The 21,716-nt window shown below is 38.7% G+C and overlaps 1 protein-coding gene across 1 annotated transcript in view; it reads left to right on the top strand.

Annotated features, from left to right (window-relative positions):
* The window catches only part of HIVEP1 (HIVEP zinc finger 1), a 137,588-nt gene that overhangs the window by 106,068 nt on the left and 9,804 nt on the right, over positions 1-21,716 (top strand). Inside the window, exons 4-6 of the mRNA XM_082848321.1 lie at positions 2,934-3,067; positions 3,782-3,957; positions 8,579-8,680. Of these exons, the coding sequence (XP_082704447.1) occupies positions 2,934-3,067; positions 3,782-3,957; positions 8,579-8,680 (412 nt within the window). The remainder of the gene's footprint in view (positions 1-2,933; positions 3,068-3,781; positions 3,958-8,578; positions 8,681-21,716) is intronic.

Here is a 21,716-nt window from a genome sequence, read left to right as displayed (position 1 = left end):
TTAAAAATATAAGCAGAGACCCATTCATCCTTGTTTGATGCAAATCTCACCACCCTCCCCTCACCGTACTGATCCCAACTGTCTTCCTGTGTAGCTCTGAGAATCATCTTAGTACTAGAGAGAAGGTTCACAAAATGACTGTACACTTGATAACTAAGTTGGTTTGGTCAGGATTTGTGCAGTAAGGTCGTAAAACGATGATTTGGGGTTATTTGTGGAATAAAACTATAATTAGAGTTGTTGGCTTTATAAAATGGGGAAAATCACTTAAATGATTAAGAATAAATAGATAAGGGTATTAGGTTGGACTCTGGACATTCAGAATTATAGATTAAGTTCTTGATCTCTATAGGCTCACAAGCACATAATACAGGTTCATAAATATTTATTTATCAATAAGAAAATATCACAGTGTCAGTATTGTAACAGAAGTGCCCACAACTCTAATAAAAGAAGGAAGTCGCTAACACTGCCAGTAGCTTGAGCAGGAGGTGTGGTTACAAGGAAGATATTCCAAAGGTGGTGATACTTCAACTGAGTCTTTAAAAAAGAAAAAAAAAAAAAAAAGTAGGGATTTTTTTTTTTTCAGGCAAACAAGAGTGAGAAATTTTAATAGTCTGCCAAGTGATGTGGGAGTGAGAATGAACTTAGTTCATTTAAAGAGCCCCGAGGAGTCCAACATGGCTAGAAGGTGTTGGAAGTTTGAAACACTGACGTAATTTGAAGTTGGAAGTGTAGATAAAGACCAAAGAATACGCGTGGTGGTAGAGAGCCTTTGATGCTTTCGCAGCGGAGGAGGGCGCATCCGAACCATTCAGAATTTAATTTTTAAATGCTCAGGCTCTACGTCTACTAAGTCAGATGGAAAATGAGACTTGAGCGTGAGAATTTAAACAGCGCTTCGTGTATGTATGTCCCTGAAGTACCTATGAAAAGTGGCTCTCCTTCAGTACCAAGTGCCTTGGTAGAAATGCCTTGGGGAATGCACCTCTGGATTTGGAGCTGGGAGAGAGCTCCGGGCGGAAGGTGTAGAGATCGTTCAGTGCATAGGTGCAATTAATGAGGCCTTTAGAGAGAAGGGCCTGGAATGGATCCCGAGATCCCTACTACTCAAAGGCTTGAGTGGATGAAGAAAGTCCACATAGGAGATGAGAGAGATTGTTCATAAAGGAAGGAGGGGGACTACGAGAAAGTGGTATCACACAGATCAAGGAAGAAGATATTTTAAAGAGAGTTGTTCAAGCCAAGAGGCCAAACAAAGATGAAGACTAACATGGTTTCTGGACTGAAGGGTTCTAATGTCCCAGAGACGTGAGTTATATGGGCAAGTGGCCGTGGAGGACTCGGTACTGGGTTGACTGTTAACTCACAACCCAAATGTGCATGTATTTATAATTCAAAATGGAAGAGAACAGGTCGATGGTAAAGTGAAAGCATTTCTAAGAGAAGCAAGGTGTCAACAACATACAGTGTATATAGAGCGGTCAAACATATAAACTAAGGAAGTAGTAAATATTTTGGCATTTAGCTTGTTGGTGAATAGAAGTCAGATTTGATAGCAAGAAAGTGAGCAAAAGATAAGTGGGAATTTGGTACTGAGAAGGCGGCAAGAAATAGGATTACTGTTAGAGGTATAATGTCAAGGAAAGGTATGTGTGTATTCCAAACCTGATGTGTTTGCCAGAAAAAGAGGAGACAGTTGCACTTGTACATGTCAGGGTCAGTGTCATTACCTCTTCACACCACCTTTTTGAGACACTCAGGCCAGCAGCTTTTCTTTACGCCTGGGTTTGTAAGGACAGGGCCTTCCCAGGGGGTTCTTCCCGAGGCCACATAGGCCCCTGGGTCCATGATGCACATACTCTCTTGTCACTTACTGTTGTTATGTCATCGCAGTGTGATAGCTTTCTACTTGGTGGTGTAATTTTTAAAGGAAGTTTGTAACGAAGAGGACCTTGATCAGAAAAGTTGTGCCTTGTGTTGGGCTTGGCCAGAGGACTGGAGTTTGAGCTCTTGCTGTTAACACTTGACGTTGGACAAGTGACTTAACCCTACGCGTGTCCTTCCTCACTGGGATGTGATCCACCAGTGCTGGCTGCCTCACAAGGATATGTGAGAGCAGAGTAGGCTGGGGAGTGAGAAAAGAGGTTGTAAATAGTGCGGTTGTATAAAATCATAAGGTCGCGTCACTACAGAGTTTCCATAGGAAAAGCACACACTGTTTATTATTCTGATGTTCACTACTTTTTTTCTAGAGATTTTAGTATTATCAGGCCAAGACCTAACTTTTGACCTGACCTGTAATTCACAGTTATCAGTATTCAGGAACTTTTGATAACTTTTGATATATTCAGGATATAGAGAGGAAACGTAATTATGGTTTAAAATGATGGGAGACCGGAAAATAAAATACTGGGAAATGGAGCTTCGGCTGTAGCTTTACACTGCATTGATGCTGAAGGGAAGTTAGTCATGTTTTTCAGGAGTATGAGACATTGTACCATAACGGGGTAGCTAGCTCTTTTCCATCTTTAAATAATAAACTCTTTAACAAGTATACTTAAACTGTAGTCTGAGTGGTTCGTTAGCTATAAGAAAGAATATTTAGTTTATTAAAAGAAGTTCCTAAAATTAAACTCGTGGAATACCAGGGTGGAGGGTTGTAGGGTCTTTATTTGGGGGTGTCAGTGGAATGTGGTGGGATTTTAAAGTAGCAAGAGCTGTGTCAGTTTGCTGTGATTCAGACAGATAAAGGAGGAGATAAAGCAATGACCTTTAAAGCTGTTACGTCCTTGAAATGCCTTCCATTAAGCTAACCGCATGCACTGTACTCGGCCATGTTTTAATTTCCAAGTGAAACACTAGCATGTTTGCGTTTTCAGTTTTATTAAATTAGTGTCTCTCTCTCTCTCTCTTTTTTTTTTCCCTTTCAGAGAGCATTAGGTAATCAAAAGTCCACAGTAGTTGAATTCAGCAATAAAGATGCCTCTGAAATTAACAGTGAGCAAGATAAAGAAGATTCCTTAATCAAAAGTGAACCAAGAAGAATTAAAATATTTGATGGAGGGCAAGTACAACTTTTCCTTCTTAAATGTACATTTAAACTTACTTTTTAAATGTACATTTGCTTTCATGTGAATGAAGACTTACCAGTGCCGATTTTATATAGCCGTTGCAAGGTTTCTCAGCTTATTAACAGAATCCTCATGGCAAAATACATGTTAGGTATTATGTTAACTAATGCCATTTTGATCAAGAAAATGACAACTATTTAGAAAACACTGTAGGTTCTAGGAGGCAGCTGAGCACTGAGTTTTCAGAGTGAACCCTGGGTTTCACGTTGCTTCATAGTAAGGAGTGAGCTGAAAAAATCTGCTCTAAAAGAGACGAATCATTGCCTGTTTGATGTCTTCTGTGAATTCGGTTGTGAGAAAAATTGTAAAAGCCAACTGTAGTTAAAATGAAGCTCAGAAATATTTCAGTACTTGTAGCTGTGATTGAATTTAACAATAAAGGAAACTTTTAGAGCAGTCACTTAGAGGAGCTATTTTAAAATTAAACCTGGTATTGAATAAAGTTGTTTGATAAGAAGTAGCTATTAGAATATTGTGTTGATGTGAAAAGCTGGAATATTCTGTTACTTACATGTGCATAACATTTATATTTATTGAGTGTAAAAATTGTGCCTTGTTTTATTTTTTAGGTTGAATTTCAATCATCAGTATTTTCTCAAAGACATAGTATCCAGTTGCCCTATTCATTTTCCTTTTCTTTAAATTAGATACAAATCAAATGAAGAGTATGTATATGTCCGAGGCAGGGGAAGAGGAAAGTACATTTGTGAAGAATGTGGAATCCGTTGTAAGAAACCTAGTATGTTAAAGAAACACATACGAACCCATACAGATGTCCGCCCCTACCACTGCACTTACTGTAACTTCTCCTTTAAGACTAAAGGTATGAGATGACATCGCTTCATGGTCCTTTATTATATGCATTGAGTTAGTAGAGCTAAGACCCAGCTTTACATATTCCTTGACCAAGGATGCAGTAGCTTAAATAGAATAATATAAATTACATCTTGTCAACATCGTAGTCTTATATCTCTTTATATATTTCTAGACCTCTTGAGAAAAAGTTTTAAATTACACACTTAGAATATACGTAATAAATATGACATTTGAAAAGGAGCAACTGCCCTTTTTTCTTTTACTTCCCAAATTAGAGTTGTATAACATGATGACTAACACGTTTTCAAAAATACTTACTTTGGAGCTAAAGAAGAAAAAAGAAATTTTCACAATCACATTGTAGACGCATTTCAGTGCTAAAAGATTAAAGAAAAAATTAAAATAATAACTGCAGTAAAGTTATACTGATTACATTCATGTTTTATTATCTAATTTTACTCATGCATAGCCATTTCTTTTTCTTTCCCATGAAGCTCTTTTACTGAAGTACTGTTGAATATCAGCTTCAAAAAATTTCTAAATTTTGTACTATTTAATGTTTGTGGAACTCAGAACTAGTAATTAAAATTATATTTAGTACCATTTCTGTATTCTTTATATGCTTTTATTTAAATTGTAAGCCTTTATTATAGTTAAGGTAATTTTACTCTCTACAAACTTCCTGCGACATATAATGAATAAATACGCTATCATAAAATGTTTGCTTTCTCCATTAGGTTCCCTGTTTATGAATCATTATACAAACATTTCTTGCTTGAGACTTTAATTTCATATACCACCCTTTAGAAAGTAAGAATCTCGCAAATACAAAGCAATATAATCATAAAATTATTTGTCTGAAAGGACAAAGTCTGTGAAAAATATTTAATCAATATTTTTTAATAGAACTACATTATTTTTATACCTTTTCAGTTAACATTTGCTTTTTTTCCTGATTATATTGGTTGTCTTTGCAGTTTTTGTTTTAAAAATTGATCAACTCTTTAGCAAAATGTATTCTATATTTTGGCCAGTATTTATTGGCATTTAAAGAGTATGTAGCAACTAAATAGCTTCGAATTAGCTCTCCTTAAATGCCAGTAAAATCTGAAACAAGAATGATGGGGGAAAAAGCAAAACTGTTCTTCAGGTAGCCTTGAATATTTCTAAAGTTTCAAGAAATCATAAGTCAGAAGGAACCCTAATTCTGTCATTCTTAGGTTGTGGTGTAGAACCTTCTTCTGGAAACGGAGGGTGCATTTCAGGATGATTTTCCTGATCTTGTGTGAAGGCTTTGATAGGATTAAGTGCTTTGATCTTTTAACCCAACTTACTGCTTTTACACTGGTGTTGATCCTATGATTAAGAAAAGTCCGTCTGTTGAATAATTTCCAGTGTGAGACCAGGAGCCAATATTACAAATAAAACATTACCAGTTACAGAGTGATGTTACCAAACCACATAAAAGAGGATCCAGGTATAATGTGAAATGGGTGTTTCTCAAAAGAAGGAGGAAAAGGAATCAGGAAATTTTATAAAGTAAGGGCAAAGAAAGGAAGGAAAACTTTGATGTGGAAAACAGATGAAACTACAGAGATTTCTTGGCAAAGAAAAATATTATGAATCATCAAGTGTTAATCCTAATGAAATAACTCAAGCCAACATCATGTAAAATATTAGATAAATGTTTGTTAAATGGTGGACCGGGCATAATGATCTTTGAAGAATGAGCAGTATATGTTAGCAGTTTTCATGTCTTTCATTTCTCAAATATGCTGGATACCTGAATTTACATTAACTTTTTTGTTTTGTCAGATAATTCATTGGAATTATGTGATAAATATTTATTTGAAGAAAGCTACCCTAGCTAAGCAGACTGGTGAAGAAAATATTAGAAATTCAGTATTTCCCTATTCTCGGCATGGCAGTTCTCTTTTTTATGGTCGCTTCCTTGTAGAAGTCTACCTTTTATGAATATAGGTCAAACAGATTCCATAGTACCTTGTAAAGGTAGCTAAATAATACAAGACTTGTTTTTAGATTAGGCTGTAAATTTTGCCCTACTCTGATTTACTTTGTTGTCCCATTCTTGAATGTGTCTGGTTATTAACAGAAGGTAATAGTGATGTAATGGCATGCTATATAAATAGGAGTATGCAAAGATAGCATGGTACTATCAAAGGAATGATCTGCCCTCCTAGAAATTGATGCTTCTGATGGTAATGCTCGTAAATCTGTACTTCATCATTTGTCCTCTCGGTTTATTTTATGAATGCATTTTCAAAATAATTTTAATTGGTTTGTTTTCACTATTCTGCTTTAAAGGTCAGTCAGCTCCGTCAGTGAGCTTGCATCTCTGCAGGATTTAGTTCCATTTATATCACAGAAAGCGGGACTTTATATATAGCTATAGGAACCCAGAAACAAAATCTTTCACGCTTTCCAGAGGATTTATATTAATGTTTATTAAGTCTGTTGAAAAATTTATCTGTTAAGTTAATGCACAGCCTTGCTAGGGGATATTTGCATTTGAATGTACATACTTTGCATATTGAAATGCAAATTGTTTTATTTTAAATTATTTAAGAAGTTGGTTAATAATAAGTAATAGCCCAAGTTATGAGAAAATATGCTTATTAAAAACTCATATTCCCAAATTTGCCTAGTTACCATTATACATTAACTTCTCAGAAAGCAAGTGACCTCCATGGCTGTCTGTTTAGGGAACCAAAAGCATTTTGAAAGCACTATTAGTGGACCTTGTGATTTGGTTTATAATATTGTCATCATACTAGAAAGTGTTTTGACTAATAATTGGAAATTTCAGCTACAATAAGATGGGAAAACTATTTTTCATAACTTCTAATGTGAAAATTTTGAAGCATACAGAAAAGTAGATATTTGCATAATGAACACCAGTATGCCCATCACGTTTTAATAATTGTTAATAATTTGCCATATTTGCTTCATAGTTTACTTTTAAAGTGTATTTAAGGTAAATGTCAGACACGGCCAAGTCATTTAAGCCGGGCGTTACCTGTAGAATCACAGAGGTCAAGGTTTGCTGGATCTTAGACATCATCTGGTCCGGGCCCTCTCTTACACTGGAACCCCTTAAGCGCTAAGCTCTGGGATGCTGTGCATACTAACTAGTGCAAGAATTGGCCTAAACGGGTGTGACCAGTCCCACGGGCTTCGTGCAATTTTAGTGAAGGTGAGGCTCTATAAATAGCGCCATTTTGCAGGTCTTTCAGCTACTGCAGACTCAAATCTGGACCAATGATTCAAACATTTTTCGCTCTGCTGAAGGTTTATTCTGAAATACTAATTTGCCCTGCTCGCCAAACTCAGCATTTAGATTTTATTTTCGAAAGAGACGATTTTCCCTTCTTGGCAATTTTGTGTGTGTGGCATTATCTACTCAAGCTGCTTGGTATCCTCAAGAGAATTTGAGCTCTCCCCCTGCATTAGTGATCACTTGGGGCCAGCACGCCCAATGGTTCCCAGTTAATCTGGGGATACTTCCAGAGGTGTACACCAGCTGCCAGAGGAAACACACCTCTAGGGATACTATTATGAGACTTGTAGTCAGTATGGTGAAGTAAAATTAATGTAGGAAATTCTTTCTCTTGTTCCAAACACACAGAACTACTATTTATAGTACAACAACCAACTGTAGTTTTAAATAGATAGCCAAGCTTGAAATTTAGAAAGAAAGACTCCCAGCCACCCAAACTAAGGAAACTCCAAACCGGCATGGTGAACAGATATTAAAAAAAAAAAAAGTCCATAGGGACATCAAGCCAGATATATGCCCACAGGCCTGGGATTTAATGCTGCCAGATATATGCCCACGGGCCTGGGGTTTAATGCTGCCAGATATATGCCCACAGGCCTGGGGTTTAATGCTGCCAGATATATGCCCACGGGCCTGGGGTCTAATGCTGGTCCTGGAATGGCATCTGAGACCTCTGAAATAAGCATGGCTCTCCTGTCCAGTGACTTTGGACCATGTGGGGGAAAAGCTACCTGCTAAAAAGCAAAACCCTATACCTGTGCCATGCCAAAAAAACCTCACAAACTGATCCGGGATTAGTGTAATGAAACTGTTAAGGTCCCAGGCAGAAGCAATTGGAAGGCTGACCCATAGAGATGTGTCTACAACCCAGGGTACTTAAGACTCCACGGAAACCAATCTTGCTGAAGAGATAAGTTTACAATAAAAACTAAAAAATGTGCAAGGAAATAAAGTACTATGAGGGAAAGCCAGCGCACACAACTGGTGGAGAATTCAGAAACCACAGATCATAGTGCAATCTGAAAGGGACTTTAAGTGTATATAAAATGTTCTAAGGAATAAATAGGGACTAGAGAATAGTAACCATAGGCAAAAGTAGACATTATCAAAGTTGAGGAGGCAGATTTGAAAGAGAGAGAGATTATTACCAATAACAAGGTTATTACAGCCTATAGATACCAGTATTATTTTTTGAGCAAATTTTAGTCATTGGAATTGTATAACCACAATCTGTACTTTCACTTGAAATAGGAATGGAATTTGCCAGTGTTGACGAATGCAATAGCAAAATAATACTATGTAAGCTTAGTAAACATTCTTTTCCCTTAAGGAAATCTGACAAAACACATGAAGTCCAAGACACATAGCAAGAAATGTGTGGATTTAGGCGTCTCAGTAGGTTTAATAGATGAACAAGATACAGAAGAATCAGGTAAGGCTTTATTCCATATTTTTCATAAATGCTATTTACAATGTACTCTTTTTTTTCTTTGCATCCATACTCTTCTTTCCATTCCCACTGATACTGCTCAGTTCCTACTTTCATTACCTCTTATTTATACTATGTGATAGACTCCTAATCAGTTTTCTCACCTTCCCTTTGTCTTCCTTCCTTTGCATCTATCCCCACTGATGTTAAGTTAATCTTCCTGAAGCATGTGTCTGATCATACTATTCCTCTGCTCCAGGTCTTCCATTGGTTTCCATTTGCCTACCAAATAGAATATGAGCTACTTGACCTCAAGTAATTCCTCAGAATCCTTTATAATCTGATGCCTGCCTACTTCTTCACCTTTATCCCTCATCTCTCTCTCTTTCACCTGCCCTAATGCTTGAATTTCCTGCTTACATGACACTGATCCGGCTCTCTGCCTGTAAAGCCCTCACCCTCAATCCCCACACAAACGTGGCTCCCCGTCTGCATTGGTCAAAATCTTATTTTCCTTCAAGATCTAGCTCAAGTCCACTGCCGTCATGAAGCCTTCTCTGATATTCCCTTCCCACACCACTTGCGGGAAGCAATTTTTCCCTTTTCTCAACGCCTGTGATATTTGAGAGTTCACTCTCTGAGAGTATTGAATCCCTTTCTGCCATAACTTTTTTTTTATTATTTACATGCTTCCTCCCTTACCTCTTCGCTGATTCTCAAGCGTGTCATGAGTAAAACTGATGCCTGAGTGATATTCGCTGTGCCCGCAGCCTCAGCGCAGTGCCCTGCTCGTGGCCGCTGGTCTGGAAATATTTGGGGAATAAAACATTTGTTTGCTTCCCCAAATTGTTTATTATTTTGAAAAAAGGTTAACTGGTTGTTTTCTTAGTGATGTTAACTCAACAAGTAGAAGTATTTATCTCTAACCAATTTTGAGGGGAAATTAAGCTGTTCATCTGTTCTGACTAGTCAGACAATAGAATTATTTTTTTGTAAGACTTCTTGTTTTAACCCAAGAATTTATCAACAAGAGATAAGTTTTTTTAAAAAAAGTTGTCCTATTGCTTTTTTGAAAAACACCCTAAATTAAACATTTACCTGCTTGCTATGTTTTGGTTAGTATGTACTAGTTTGATGTAGAAAAAATTTCCAAAGAGAAAATGGTGAGGACATCTTTGAAAATGCAGGTTAAAAAAAAGCAAATGCTTTTCATTCCACCGGACAACCAGTAACACACTAAATGAATCAGCCTGAATTTGTTTCTAAATATGCAAGAGAAGTGACTCACATCTTAAGTGCTACAGTTGATACGATTTCGTATTTTAAGCACAAGGAGAGGATTGCCTTTAACTTGAATTTTGGGAAATAAGTGGATGTATTATCAGTAGAAGGAAAATATAATCATAACAAACTTAGGACAATAAGGAGGTTTTTAGTGCTTTATAGACACTTTGATGCTCTGATACATACTGGGGATGGCACTATCAGGATTTAAAAGTATCAAATTAACATATGTGTAACTTTTTGTCCTAGGAACATACGTATTAAAAACTGATTTTTGAATGGCTAGGAATTGAATTCTGTGTTGATGTCTTTGTATAAAGACTCACATTTAATAAAATTAATTAATTTACTTCTAATGTAAATAGTCTGTTTGATTTATTTTCTGCTCTTAGTAGTCATGCAGTAAATTAACTACCATAACTATTTAAGTGAAAAAAAAATCCCTCTTTATTATTTATTTGCTTTATTGCTGTTACGCTGAGCAATTCAGAATTAAAAAGCTAGGAAAAATGAGTAACGCTTTCAGTGAGTATATTTGTTACCCGGAGACTAGAAAAGGCACAAAGTAGAGGCTATAATATGAAATACTAATTTCTGAAAAATGTATAAACGTTAAAAGCATTACTATTATAATATGTACTCTTAGGTGTTTTGCTTCTTTAAGAAGATGAGTCTTATCAAAATTAAGTAAAATGTAGAATCTTCTAAACTGTCAAGGGAAGGTAGTGTTTATATCCCAAATTTACATAGGAGAATTAAGTGCAGTTTCCATTAATTATCATGCAGCGTTTAGATTGGCCAGCTGACTGATGGACTTACATATCTATCCGTTCATTTTTGTTATTTCTCACCTGATTCCAGAAACACTTGAAGCAGGTCTTAGACTATAACTCAAACTTGATAGCCTAATTCCCAATTCAGATGAGATCCTCTGATTAAACTCTAGGTAGTTTTACCTGTTTTTTCTGTGTTGGTTTTTTTTTTAAATTACTGTACTTATCCGTGGTATACTCAAAGTTTTTTCACGGTTTTAATTGAACAGTAAATTATAGCACATAGGTGGATTTTGCCAAGTGCTGTGTCACACCTCGTAGTTCTTTATAATATGCTGACAAAATATATTCCTCCACCTTTGCTTTATTATAGGCTTGGAATGTAGGTATAAATGTGGCAAACGCTGTTTCAAGCAAATGGTCTGGTTTTCCCTTTATTATTGTCTTTTGTGCTTTTAAAAATATTTTGAGATGTTTTTTAAAAATACAGAAAGATTACAGAGAGTTTTATTACATGCACTCATGTATTCACACCAGAGTTGGGGGTTATAAATATTTTCTCACATTCGCTTCAAGTCTTTCTCATAAATTGTGTTTTTGAAAATTGTATTTTCATAAATCTGTATTTTTGGAAAAAAACAAGCTAAGTAAGGCATTACACATTAGGTGCAGCATCCCTAACTCGCCCTTGCCCGTCACACTCCCTCCCAGAGGCAAACACTAACTGCACTTAGGGGCTTTCTTTCAATTCATTTCACATACGTGTGTATATCCACACATAGCATCTGGTTTTGTTTAAGTTTGTATTCCAGAGTTGCAGGAACAGCACCACCTTGTATGTGGATACCTAGGAAATTGATTTTGCCTTATCATTTTAAATTGCTGCCTAGGATAATTTCTGTTTCTGCACATCCTTAACTATACCTGGTGCTACACGCATTTTAGTTTGGGGCCACCTTGACGCATGATAGTCTGCTGTCTGTACTTACATTTTCTTGACTGCTGTCCTATGTTTGGATCTTATTATTCTTTGGGAAGAAGATTCACTCTATTAAACTGATGGTAGTTAAGAGATGGGATCTTGCTTAGCAATTCTTTAGATGTCTATGTTTTTAGAGAGGAAAGCGCAGAAGCCCACAGTGTGATGCTGCGTGTCCGCAGGGTGTACTGTTTTCTAGTCCAACACCAGCCTAGAATATTCTAGGCATTCTTTTTTCACTCTCCTTTACTGGATCCTCCTCATCTCCCCAGCCTCTGAACGCAGTGCCCAGGGCTGCGGTCTCTAATCGCTCATCTCTTCTGTCTGTGCTCCCTCCCCAGGTAGCCTCGTGCAGTCTTCCGACTTTAAATACCATCTATATGCTGATGATTCCAGTATCCGCTCCAGACTTGCATGTCCATCTTTCCACTCACCATCTCCACTTGGATGTCTAATAGGCATCTAGAGTGTGACGTGCCCCAAACTCCTGGTTTCCCCCTTATGTGACTCTGAGAAGCACGCTTCCCTGGAGTCCTTCTCCCATCCTTGCAGCTGCTGGACCAAAAACCTTGAAGTCGTACTTGGTGTCCTTTGGCTCCAATCCACCAGTAAAACCTTTGGCTCTTCCTTCAAAACGTATTTGGCAACCTACCGCTTTGAACCACCTGTTCCTCCCAGCCCTGGTCAGAGCTATCATCACGTCTTCTAAGTTGCTTGCAGTAGCCCCTCACTGGTCTCCGTGGTTCAGCCCCTGCCTCTTTACAGCCTGCTCTCAACACAGCGGCCAAAGTGGTTTCTACAAGTTACGTCATTGCTTTGCTTAAAACCCTCCATCGGTTTCCTGTCTCGTTCGGAGCTGTGGTCTGTGTCCCCCGCGAGCACCACGCCTCTGAAACTCAGCTCCACTCCCGCCTCCCCTGCCCCTCAGCCGCAGCCACCCTGATCGCCTGCCTCGGTGGCAAGCACACCGAGCTGGACCCTTTCCAGGGCCTTTTCTCTTTTCCTCCCTTTGGAATGCCCCCCACCAGGTGCTGCAAGACACCCCATCATCTCTCGGTGCTCTTCCGCTCAGATGTCACCTTATCAGTGAGGCCTTCCTGAAGCTCCCTAGAGAAAAGAGCACCTCACCCTCTTACTGCCAGCATTACTCACGCCCCCGACCTGCTTTATTTTTCCGTATAGCACTTACAACCACTTAACAACTTACAGATGAGTGTGTGTGTTTATTATCTGTTCCTTTCAACTAGAAAATAGAACATAAGGACGGTGATCTCCCTGTGGTCACTGCTGTATCTGGGATTGTGGCTAGCAGCAAATCATCGATAGTAAATAGTTGTAGATTGAATGGATGACTGGAAAAAAATGACCTATAATCTGTCAGGAAATCATTCAATATTGTTGTTTTTAGACTATGATATACTAGTCTTCCATTACATTCCTTCACTACAATTCAGTGGTAGCTGTAATACAATATTTAATGCCTTTACCTATGAATAGTGTTTACATGATTTGGCCGTGGTCGATATAGGAATTTTCAAGGTGATGATGGCCACTCATTGGTTAATTTCTTATTTATTGGTTATTAGATCAGAAGACTGGAAGATATTTTAAGTTATCCTGACGATTCCATTTTTTCATCCTCAGTAATGATCTGTGCAGACTGATAAATATCTGTTCCATTTTTCAGTGGTTCCAGAGAAGAAGAGTTTATTCTCTTTGTGATTGATTATTTATTTATTTATTGGTTATTAGATCAGAAGACTATTTATTGGTTATTAGATTTATTTATTGGTTATTAGATCAGAAGACTAGAAGATATTTTTTATTTATTTATTGGTTATTAGATCAGAAGACTAGAAGATATTTTAAGTTATCCTGACGATTCCATTTTTTCATCCTCAGTAATGATCTGTGCAGACTGATAAATATCTGTTCCATTTTTCAGTGGCTCCAGAGAAGAAGAGTTTATTCTCTTTGTGATTGATTATTTATTTAGCACCGCAGCAACTGTCTAGTATGTCCACAGTCACTGCCCTCAGGAGCTCCTCGCCTGTGGCTGTGATGTTGGGACGTTGGAGTGAGCTCAGACTTGGCAGGGTTCACTCCTCAAGCCTGGGATCTGGGAAGGACAGTGACGGCCTCGTCTGGAACAGAAGGATGACTAAGGGTATCCTAGGAGAACGAAAAGAAAGGAAATATATCAAAATATAATTATGCATATATTGCTTTGTTTGAAAAAGTATTGATGAGGGGGTGGGGTAAAGGAGGGCAAGCATTCTGGACAGAGGGAGTTGTTGAGCAAAAGCCCAGAGGTTGGGAGAGGGGAATAGGGCATCAGGAGTATAAATGGGGCAGGATGAGAGAGTTGGGCAGGGCGCTGGGGGACAGGTCCTACTATGCAGGGGAGTTTTAGCACCTTCCTTTAAGAAAGTCTGAGGGATTTTTTTTTTTTTCTTGTATCATCTAAAGTAATTTAAAGCCACTACCTCTTTAGTCCCATATACATCTGACTTTTAATCTGGATTATTTTCTCAAATGTTTTTTAAACAAGCAAACAACAAATAGTAGGCTTTTAATTTGTGTCCCCAGGAATTTTCATTGCTGAGCTTTTGTTTGTTTTTTCTTTCTGCCGCTGCTGTTTTATTTTGTAGTGGGAATTTAGACAATAATGACTAAAAGAAGCATGATTTCTTTAAGTGGTTAGTCCCATTCAGCAGCAACAATAATAAATAATACGATAGAGCAAAAATCTTTTGGGGGGGACTTCCCTGGTGGTCCAGTGGCTAAGACTCCGCGCTCCCAGTGCAAGGGCCCCGGGTTTGATCCCTGGTCGGGGAACTAGATCCCACATGCCACAGCTAAGAGTTCGCATGCAGCAACTAAAGATCCCATGTGCTGCAACTAAGACCCGGTGCAGCTAAATAAATAATTTTTTTTTTAAATCTTTTTCTGAAAGGGTGTTTTTATGAACAAAGTACCTCAGCGTTTCAGCATCCCTCATTCTCTACCAGATGGAGTTTACAGGTTTGGGTGGAAAGTCTGGTACGATTTTTTCCCTTGTGACACCCAATTTTGTATGTATATATGTATAATGACTCATTTAGAAATCTTGCTCTTCATTTATTAAATTAGGGAGCATTATTTCTCCTGGAATTCATTTCTGCTGAGCAGCACCAAGGTGTAGAACTTTCCCCACAGACTAGACTATCATAAAAGATAAGGACTTGATTTTTTCCTACCTTAGTGTTTCCGTGTATGTTTTAAAACCGTGCCCTTAGCAACTCCATAAGGGTGTTGCACGAAGTAGTGGCGTGTGTTATGAAGTGTTTCATTTTACTGTCAATTTAATTTTCCAAGGAAAATTACAAATTATTAGCCATATAGTAGTAGTAGAAGTAGTGACTAACTTTAAAAAAAAATAGGAGGGAGAATATTTTCAACTTTCATAGTTTTAATCTTTGAGGTGTACATCTGCTCATAGAAGGAAGCTTGGGGTCCAGAATCTGGTCAGTGCCGAGTGATCTGACATGCTGGGTTCTCTCTCCCCCTGCTTCCTCCCTGCCCGTAGGAGTTTCCTGCCTCCCTGATCACACCTGGAAGCCTCCCCCTTCTCAGGGATCAGGCTCATGGCAGCGGTTCCTTCTGAGACTTCAGCCGCCAGCTCGAGATGGCTGCCTGACAGTGTATTCCCTATTTTCCTGGCCCAACAAATGAAAATAAGTGATGAAATTGCATCGTGTAATGTAGGGTCTTTCCACACATAACTTGCTGTCTTTTCCCTTTAATGATGAACAGTTTTATCAAGTGCTTTTGTGGCATCCTAGGGTCGTACTGTCATTTCTCATACTCTTAATCTAATGTAACTCTGGCGTTAAGCCCTCTGCACAGTGCACTGCTAGAAACCGCACTGAGATTCCATTTGCTGCGTGTCTACGTAAAAATTCAGGAAAATGCTAAGGTTTGGCCAGCAGTTAGGTGTCACAGCAGTTTCTTACCTGTGTCCCAAAAGGTAGTGATTCCAGTGGCTCTTCCGATGCCTTTCATTTTGCCCTCACGGCTGCATTTATCCAGGGACGTGACTGATCTACTATATGAAATACGCAAGTATGAAATTACTGAGTAAACTCGTATCAGCGGAAGCTCCTTTGTCACCTAGGCTTTCCTAAACACAGTCGAAGTTTCTCACTTAATTATGCAACTAGATTACAGATGGCTACCAAATAACGGTGATTAAAGGAAAATAAGTAGCCAAGTTCAGGAGCCACGTGTCTCTTGGGAAACCAGTACACTGACACATCGTCTTGATCAATACGAAAATTTGTGACATTAAGTCTTCTCTAGATACTGAATAAAATTCTTAAGTAGTTTTGATAGCCACCTTCATATTTCACATTGACAGCAGGGCAGTTCTGTCAGAAGTGGAGTCCTACAGCACCTTAGGAAGGACTATTCAATGCAGCACACTTACATGAAAGTCACATATACCTAAACAGCCAGTGCTAACAGGATATGCAAGAACTTGTTCCAGATATTTACACCTTGATTATCTCAGACATCTGGGAAATGGGGTAAACATTTTAAGGAAAAGAACCCCACAAGGATATCATTTGGGCACCCTGATTCTGAATGCCAGGCTTTGCAGAATAGCAACCAGAAACCTAAGGATAGTGTTTCTAAGGTTTATAGGAAAGATTAGGGGGCTTGGTCGTTTGATCTTTTCTGTAGCACATACATAATCGTCAAGAAATATCATCTCTGAGCTTTCATTTATTCAACAAAATTTGTTAAAGGCTCTCCAAAGGCCAGTGTTACTACAGAGTATCCCACCATATTTATTTTTGAAAACTCATTACCATTCGGTAATGTCTTGGTCAGCTTCTGGTTTTCTGGGAAAAGTCCCAAGTCTTTTTGTTCTATGTTCATATTTAATTTTTCCTTAATATCTGCCTTGTTTTGTTTATTTTCATCAAAGGTTTACTGTATATTTATTTCTACTTACCTACAGTATTTCTTTTCCTGGTATTATCTTCAATCTTTTTCTTTTTTTGAATGTCCTAAACCTGTTTTCTACTCTCTACCAACTTGATACTCTGAATGTCATTCACCAGCAGAATGTGCATGTTCCCTGGTTGATAGAGTGCTTATTAAAGGTCAGCGTGAAGAAGCTGTGATGCAGGAGCAAAGACCCCTGATTTTTTGATGCTTTACTGCCCTTAGAACAGTGGGCTGTATGGCTGCCCTTTTTTTTTTGCGGTACTCCGGCCTCTCACTGTTGTGGCCTCTCCCGTTGCGGAGCACAGGCTCCGGACGTGCAGGCTCAGCGGCCATGGCTCACGGGCCCAGCCGCTCCGCGGAATGTGGGATCTTCCCGGACCGGGGCACGAACCCGTGTCCCCTGCATCGGCCGGCAGACTCTCAACCACTGCGCCACTCAGGGAAGCCCTGCCCATTTTATCCTTCGGCAGATGAATTCTTGTTCCAATTTTCAAATGGAGTAAATTTAGAGATGTTGGGAAACATTTATTTTGAATTAAGCAGAGGGGACTATAAATTTATCTAAGGCAGCCATTAAAATTTGGACATTTGACATCTCAAAGGAGTTTCTGTGTAGTTTAAAACTAGCAACTCAAGCTGTAGTTACAGTAGGTGTTCCTGAAAAGTCTAATCCCTCCAGCCAGCTGCACGTGTCCCTGTATTCTTGCCGTGCAAAACGATACAGTCTCAGGAATTGCGTTCCTGTGTTCTTGGGGTATTAGTAAGTACTTTTTCTTTTTCACCTTTTGTGTCAAAAACCATGCTGCTGGCTATTTGCTTTTCACGTCCTTGATCCGAAGAATGTTTTTGTCAACAGACTGCTCGGAATGTTAACATGTGCCCTCCACTGCCAGACTGGGAGAACCATTCAGTGTGGCAAGGTGCAACTGGAAACACTGTTCCCGCTGGAGGTTAAGTACTTAGGATGATGCGTGTAAGAGGATGGCATTAGATCACAGGATTTAAAACCTGGATCACGTTTACCCTTAAAATAAATTTAATGAATTTTTCTAAATGAAGTGCTTTCAAAATGAAACCTGTAGAATATGTTTTTGTCACTGGGATGTTTACAGAAAACATTATTAGCTCTTTTAAGAGAAACTTCCACGCACAATAAGAAACCATGATAGGTCTTGGGACTTACAGTTAAAGAAGTGTGTATGTCGTTAATGAACAGTGCAGATACCACTACCTTTTGGTTTACTGCCTAAAGTTAACAAACGTTAAACCCTGGCTCATTATGTTGTTAAGATGAAAACATAGTTTAATAAAAAACCCTAAACAAAAACCCATTACTGCAGTAGTTGCATGCTTTAAAAGACTTTTTCCCCAGGTTTCCCTTGTTTGTCTGGATTTCAGAGTAATTTTTCTAAACATGAGGAAAACAAAAGCAGACCAATTACAGCAGTAGCAGAATGTTGAAGAGGGAGGTGCTGCTGACCTCCCAGGGGAGCCTGTCTGAGGGAAGCCCCTCCTGGCTCAGCCAGCAGGGGTCACTGTCGGGCAGCGATGGGAGGGCAGCCTGGGGTTCATCCAACTGAAATCAGATTTTGAAACACATCTTTAGGGAAGTGGTTTGACATAAATTACTTTTGAAAAACAGTATTGCTGCATTGTTTACCTTCTTTTTCCCTCATGAATTTAAATTCACAAAATAGAAGAATTAATTTTACACATATGTAAAATTGTACTGAGTAGTAGAAATTTTATTTATAATGAGTTGGGAATGTATCTAGGAGGACAGAAATTAAATAGAAATTTTATAGGCCATTTATTTATGAATTTGTTCTGTAAGTATGGGTTCCTTATACCTGTTCTAGGGTCCTTGGGGGATGCAGAGGGGTGAGCTACAGCCTTCCCCCTGCTGGAATAGTACAGTCTACATTGTACAAAGCAAGGAAGGAACAGTTGTCATAGAGTATATCTTACTGGAGTAATGACAAGACTCCTAAATACAAAAAAAAAAAAAAAAACCTGTTTCCAAATTCTGACTTTGATGCTTTCCAGCTGTATTTAAGTCTCTTAACTTCCTGTGTAAAATGAGTTTGGTATCAGCTCTGTCACGAGTGGCTGTTAGGTTTAAACATAACGAGTAAAACGTTGGCAAACTTTTTCTGTAAAGGGCCTGATAATCAGTATTTTAGGCTTTGTGGGCCGCACAGTCTCTGGCATGACAACTAAACTTTGTGAGTGTGGCAGGAAAGCTGCCATAGACAGTATGTAAATGATGGGCCTGGCTGTGTTCCAGTAAAACTTTATTTAAAAGAACAGGCGGGAGCCGCGTGAGGCCAGCAACTATGGTTTGGCAGCCCCTGATACAATAGGAACTCAGTGTAGTATGCCGTCGTAGTTACTATGCTCAGTAACAGGCTGTAGCAAAACAAGCAGTATCACAAAGTACAAAATGGCAGGTTCTGGAGGAGTTAACACGTCTGTGTTCTTGACCTTGCTGACTTGTCATGGGCGGGTCACTTTTCCTTTCTGGGTCTTCTACCCTGCACAACTTCTGACCGGATAGCAGCAGTCTTCGCTGGGGGTAGGGGTTAAGGGGACAGGGCAGTAACACAAAAGGACTTTTCTTAGCACGCATCCAGAGAGCAGAGGTGTCTGGGCTCTGTTTTGGTGCTGTGCATCTTTAAAAGGTTGCCATTGTCTTAGGTTCATTTACGTTATCCATTGTATCTTGTTCCAGTCACCCTAGAATATCCACCCTGTTTAACAAATATGTAATGACCCCAAATTCATTTTCAGGTTCCCAAACTTTGACAGGGGTCTTCCCCTTCAGGAGTTTTACGACCCAGTGCACGTAGAGAGATAAACATTATTCAGTCCTTGTCTTGGGGAAGGAAAACTACAGAAAGAAATCCCAGCTCTTCTCAAGTCCTCTGTGAGCTGTAGGCATGTGGCTCTGTCCAGGGAGAAAGAAAGGTCCAGGGACACCAGCCTGTACGTCTTCCCACCCAGAATACTTCAAACCTTGATCTGAAGTATGGGACGATCAAGGCCAAAGAACATTAAAAGGGAGCCAAGTAGTTTTACCCCCTTCCCCGTTAAAAAGCGTATGGTGTTCTTTATAAATCCTTCTCATACGTTGCATACACTGAAATTTTGTATCTATATGTAAAATTAAAAACTTTAAAGATTTATAGTATAACTAATTATTCTTAAACTTCCATACTTACTGTAAAATACAGTGTATTTGTTGTGAAATTAAAAAGGTTATTAGTTTACATTTTCCTTGGGGATTGTATTTTATATGTTCTACTCTTCAAAATGAAATAATTACTTGAAGCTTTTAATGTCTGTACCTGTAAATATTCAACTCACTCATGCATATTTATAAGCTAGGTTATTGACTGTAGTTCATTGTTGACCTTTCTTTCAGATCATTCTGTGGTTAGGTTTTTATAATATGACATCTGAATGTGGAGACCTGGGTTTAAATCTTGGCTCTGACGCTTCTGAGCTGTGGGCTTCACACTTTAAAATAATTAACTGCTTTTTAAATTTTTTTTAAATCATTGTCTGATAAAAAGTCAGGTCCTTAATTAGTCCTTGTTTTAGTTATGATCAGATAGCACTGGTCTGTCTGTAGTACTAAGCTGGGTTCTCTCGCAGTCTCGATGGCTAGAACCGGAGTAGGGGCATTCAGGCATCATACGTACAACTGAATAAGAACTGCAAAAATAGGTACAAGATACAAGGTAAGAATAGTGTTAGTGCCAGATATTTAAAGAGCGTGTGTGTGTGTGCGTGTGTGTGTGTGTTAGGATGTATTTTGGAGAAATTACCTGTGCCTTTAAATTAAACAAGAGAAGTGTTGGAATTTGTTTCAATTAATAGTTTCCTATTAAATAATGGGAAAGAAAAAATTGCTTGTCAGAAAGAGAAGTCTTGATGAGTATAATAAGAACAGCAGGGAGATGGAGATTGTGCAGGCTTATCTGAATGAGACAGCATATTGGTGTCAGTAGAGTAAAATAAAGGTCCTGGAGCATTGGCAAATAGGTTTTTCCTTAATGTCATTTTTTAAAAGATTATTTTGGTCTTTGTAGAAAGTCGAAAAACTAGTAGAGAGAGTTCTTGTATATTCTTTACCCAGCCTCCCCTGTGCTAGCATCTTACATAACCAAGAACATTTGTCAGCTCAGGATTGCTGACTAAAGCATAGGACTTACCAGTTTTTCCCCTGATGTCCTTTTCCTGTCCCAGGCTCCCCTTCAGGATCCCACATCACACTTAGTCGTCGTGGCTCCTCCAGCGTGCCCCTCAGTCTTTCCTGTCTTTCATGACCTTGACATTTATAGAGAGTCCTGATCAGTTATTCTGTAGACTGTTCTCAGTTTGGGGTTTTCTGATATATGCTCACGGCTGGATTGAGGGTATACGTTATTGGGGAGGGGCCATAGGGTGGTTATGCTTTTCTTAGTGCATCATATCGGGGGTACAGCATGTCAGTGTGTATTACTGGTCACGTTAACCTTCTTTACTCGGCTAAGGTGATGTCTGCCAGGACTAGCTACTGTAAACTTACTGTTGTTCCCTTTATAAATATTACATATTTGCGGAGATGCTTTAAAACTCTGCAGATATCCTGTTTATGCACTGAGGGATCTTGCCTGTGGTAAGTATTGCTATGGGGTTCTAATTTATCAATTAGAATTTTTCTGCAAGGAAAAGTTACCATTTCTCCATTAGTTCATTCATCCATTCATTCATTTACATCAGTATGGCCTCAAGGTTATGTATTTTATTCTTTGGGTTATAATCCAGTTATTTATTGTGCAGCTCAAGTTCTCACTGACCGTTGAGAGCTCTTTGAGGTCTGTTCCTATGCCCTTTCAACATCCTGCTTCTTTTTTTTCTTTAAGTGGTTCCTTACTTTTTTTTTTAATTTTTATTTTATTTATTCATTTATTTTTGGCTGTGTTGGGTCTTTGTTGCTGCGCCCGGGCTTTCTCTAGTTGTG

This window comes from Leucopleurus acutus (assembly GCF_964270905.1).
Source record: "Leucopleurus acutus genome assembly, chromosome: 10".
Taxonomy (NCBI): Eukaryota; Metazoa; Chordata; class Mammalia; order Artiodactyla; family Delphinidae; genus Leucopleurus; species Leucopleurus acutus.
Note: the sequence above shows the minus strand (reverse complement) of the source record. Positions and strands in the feature narration are given on the sequence as shown.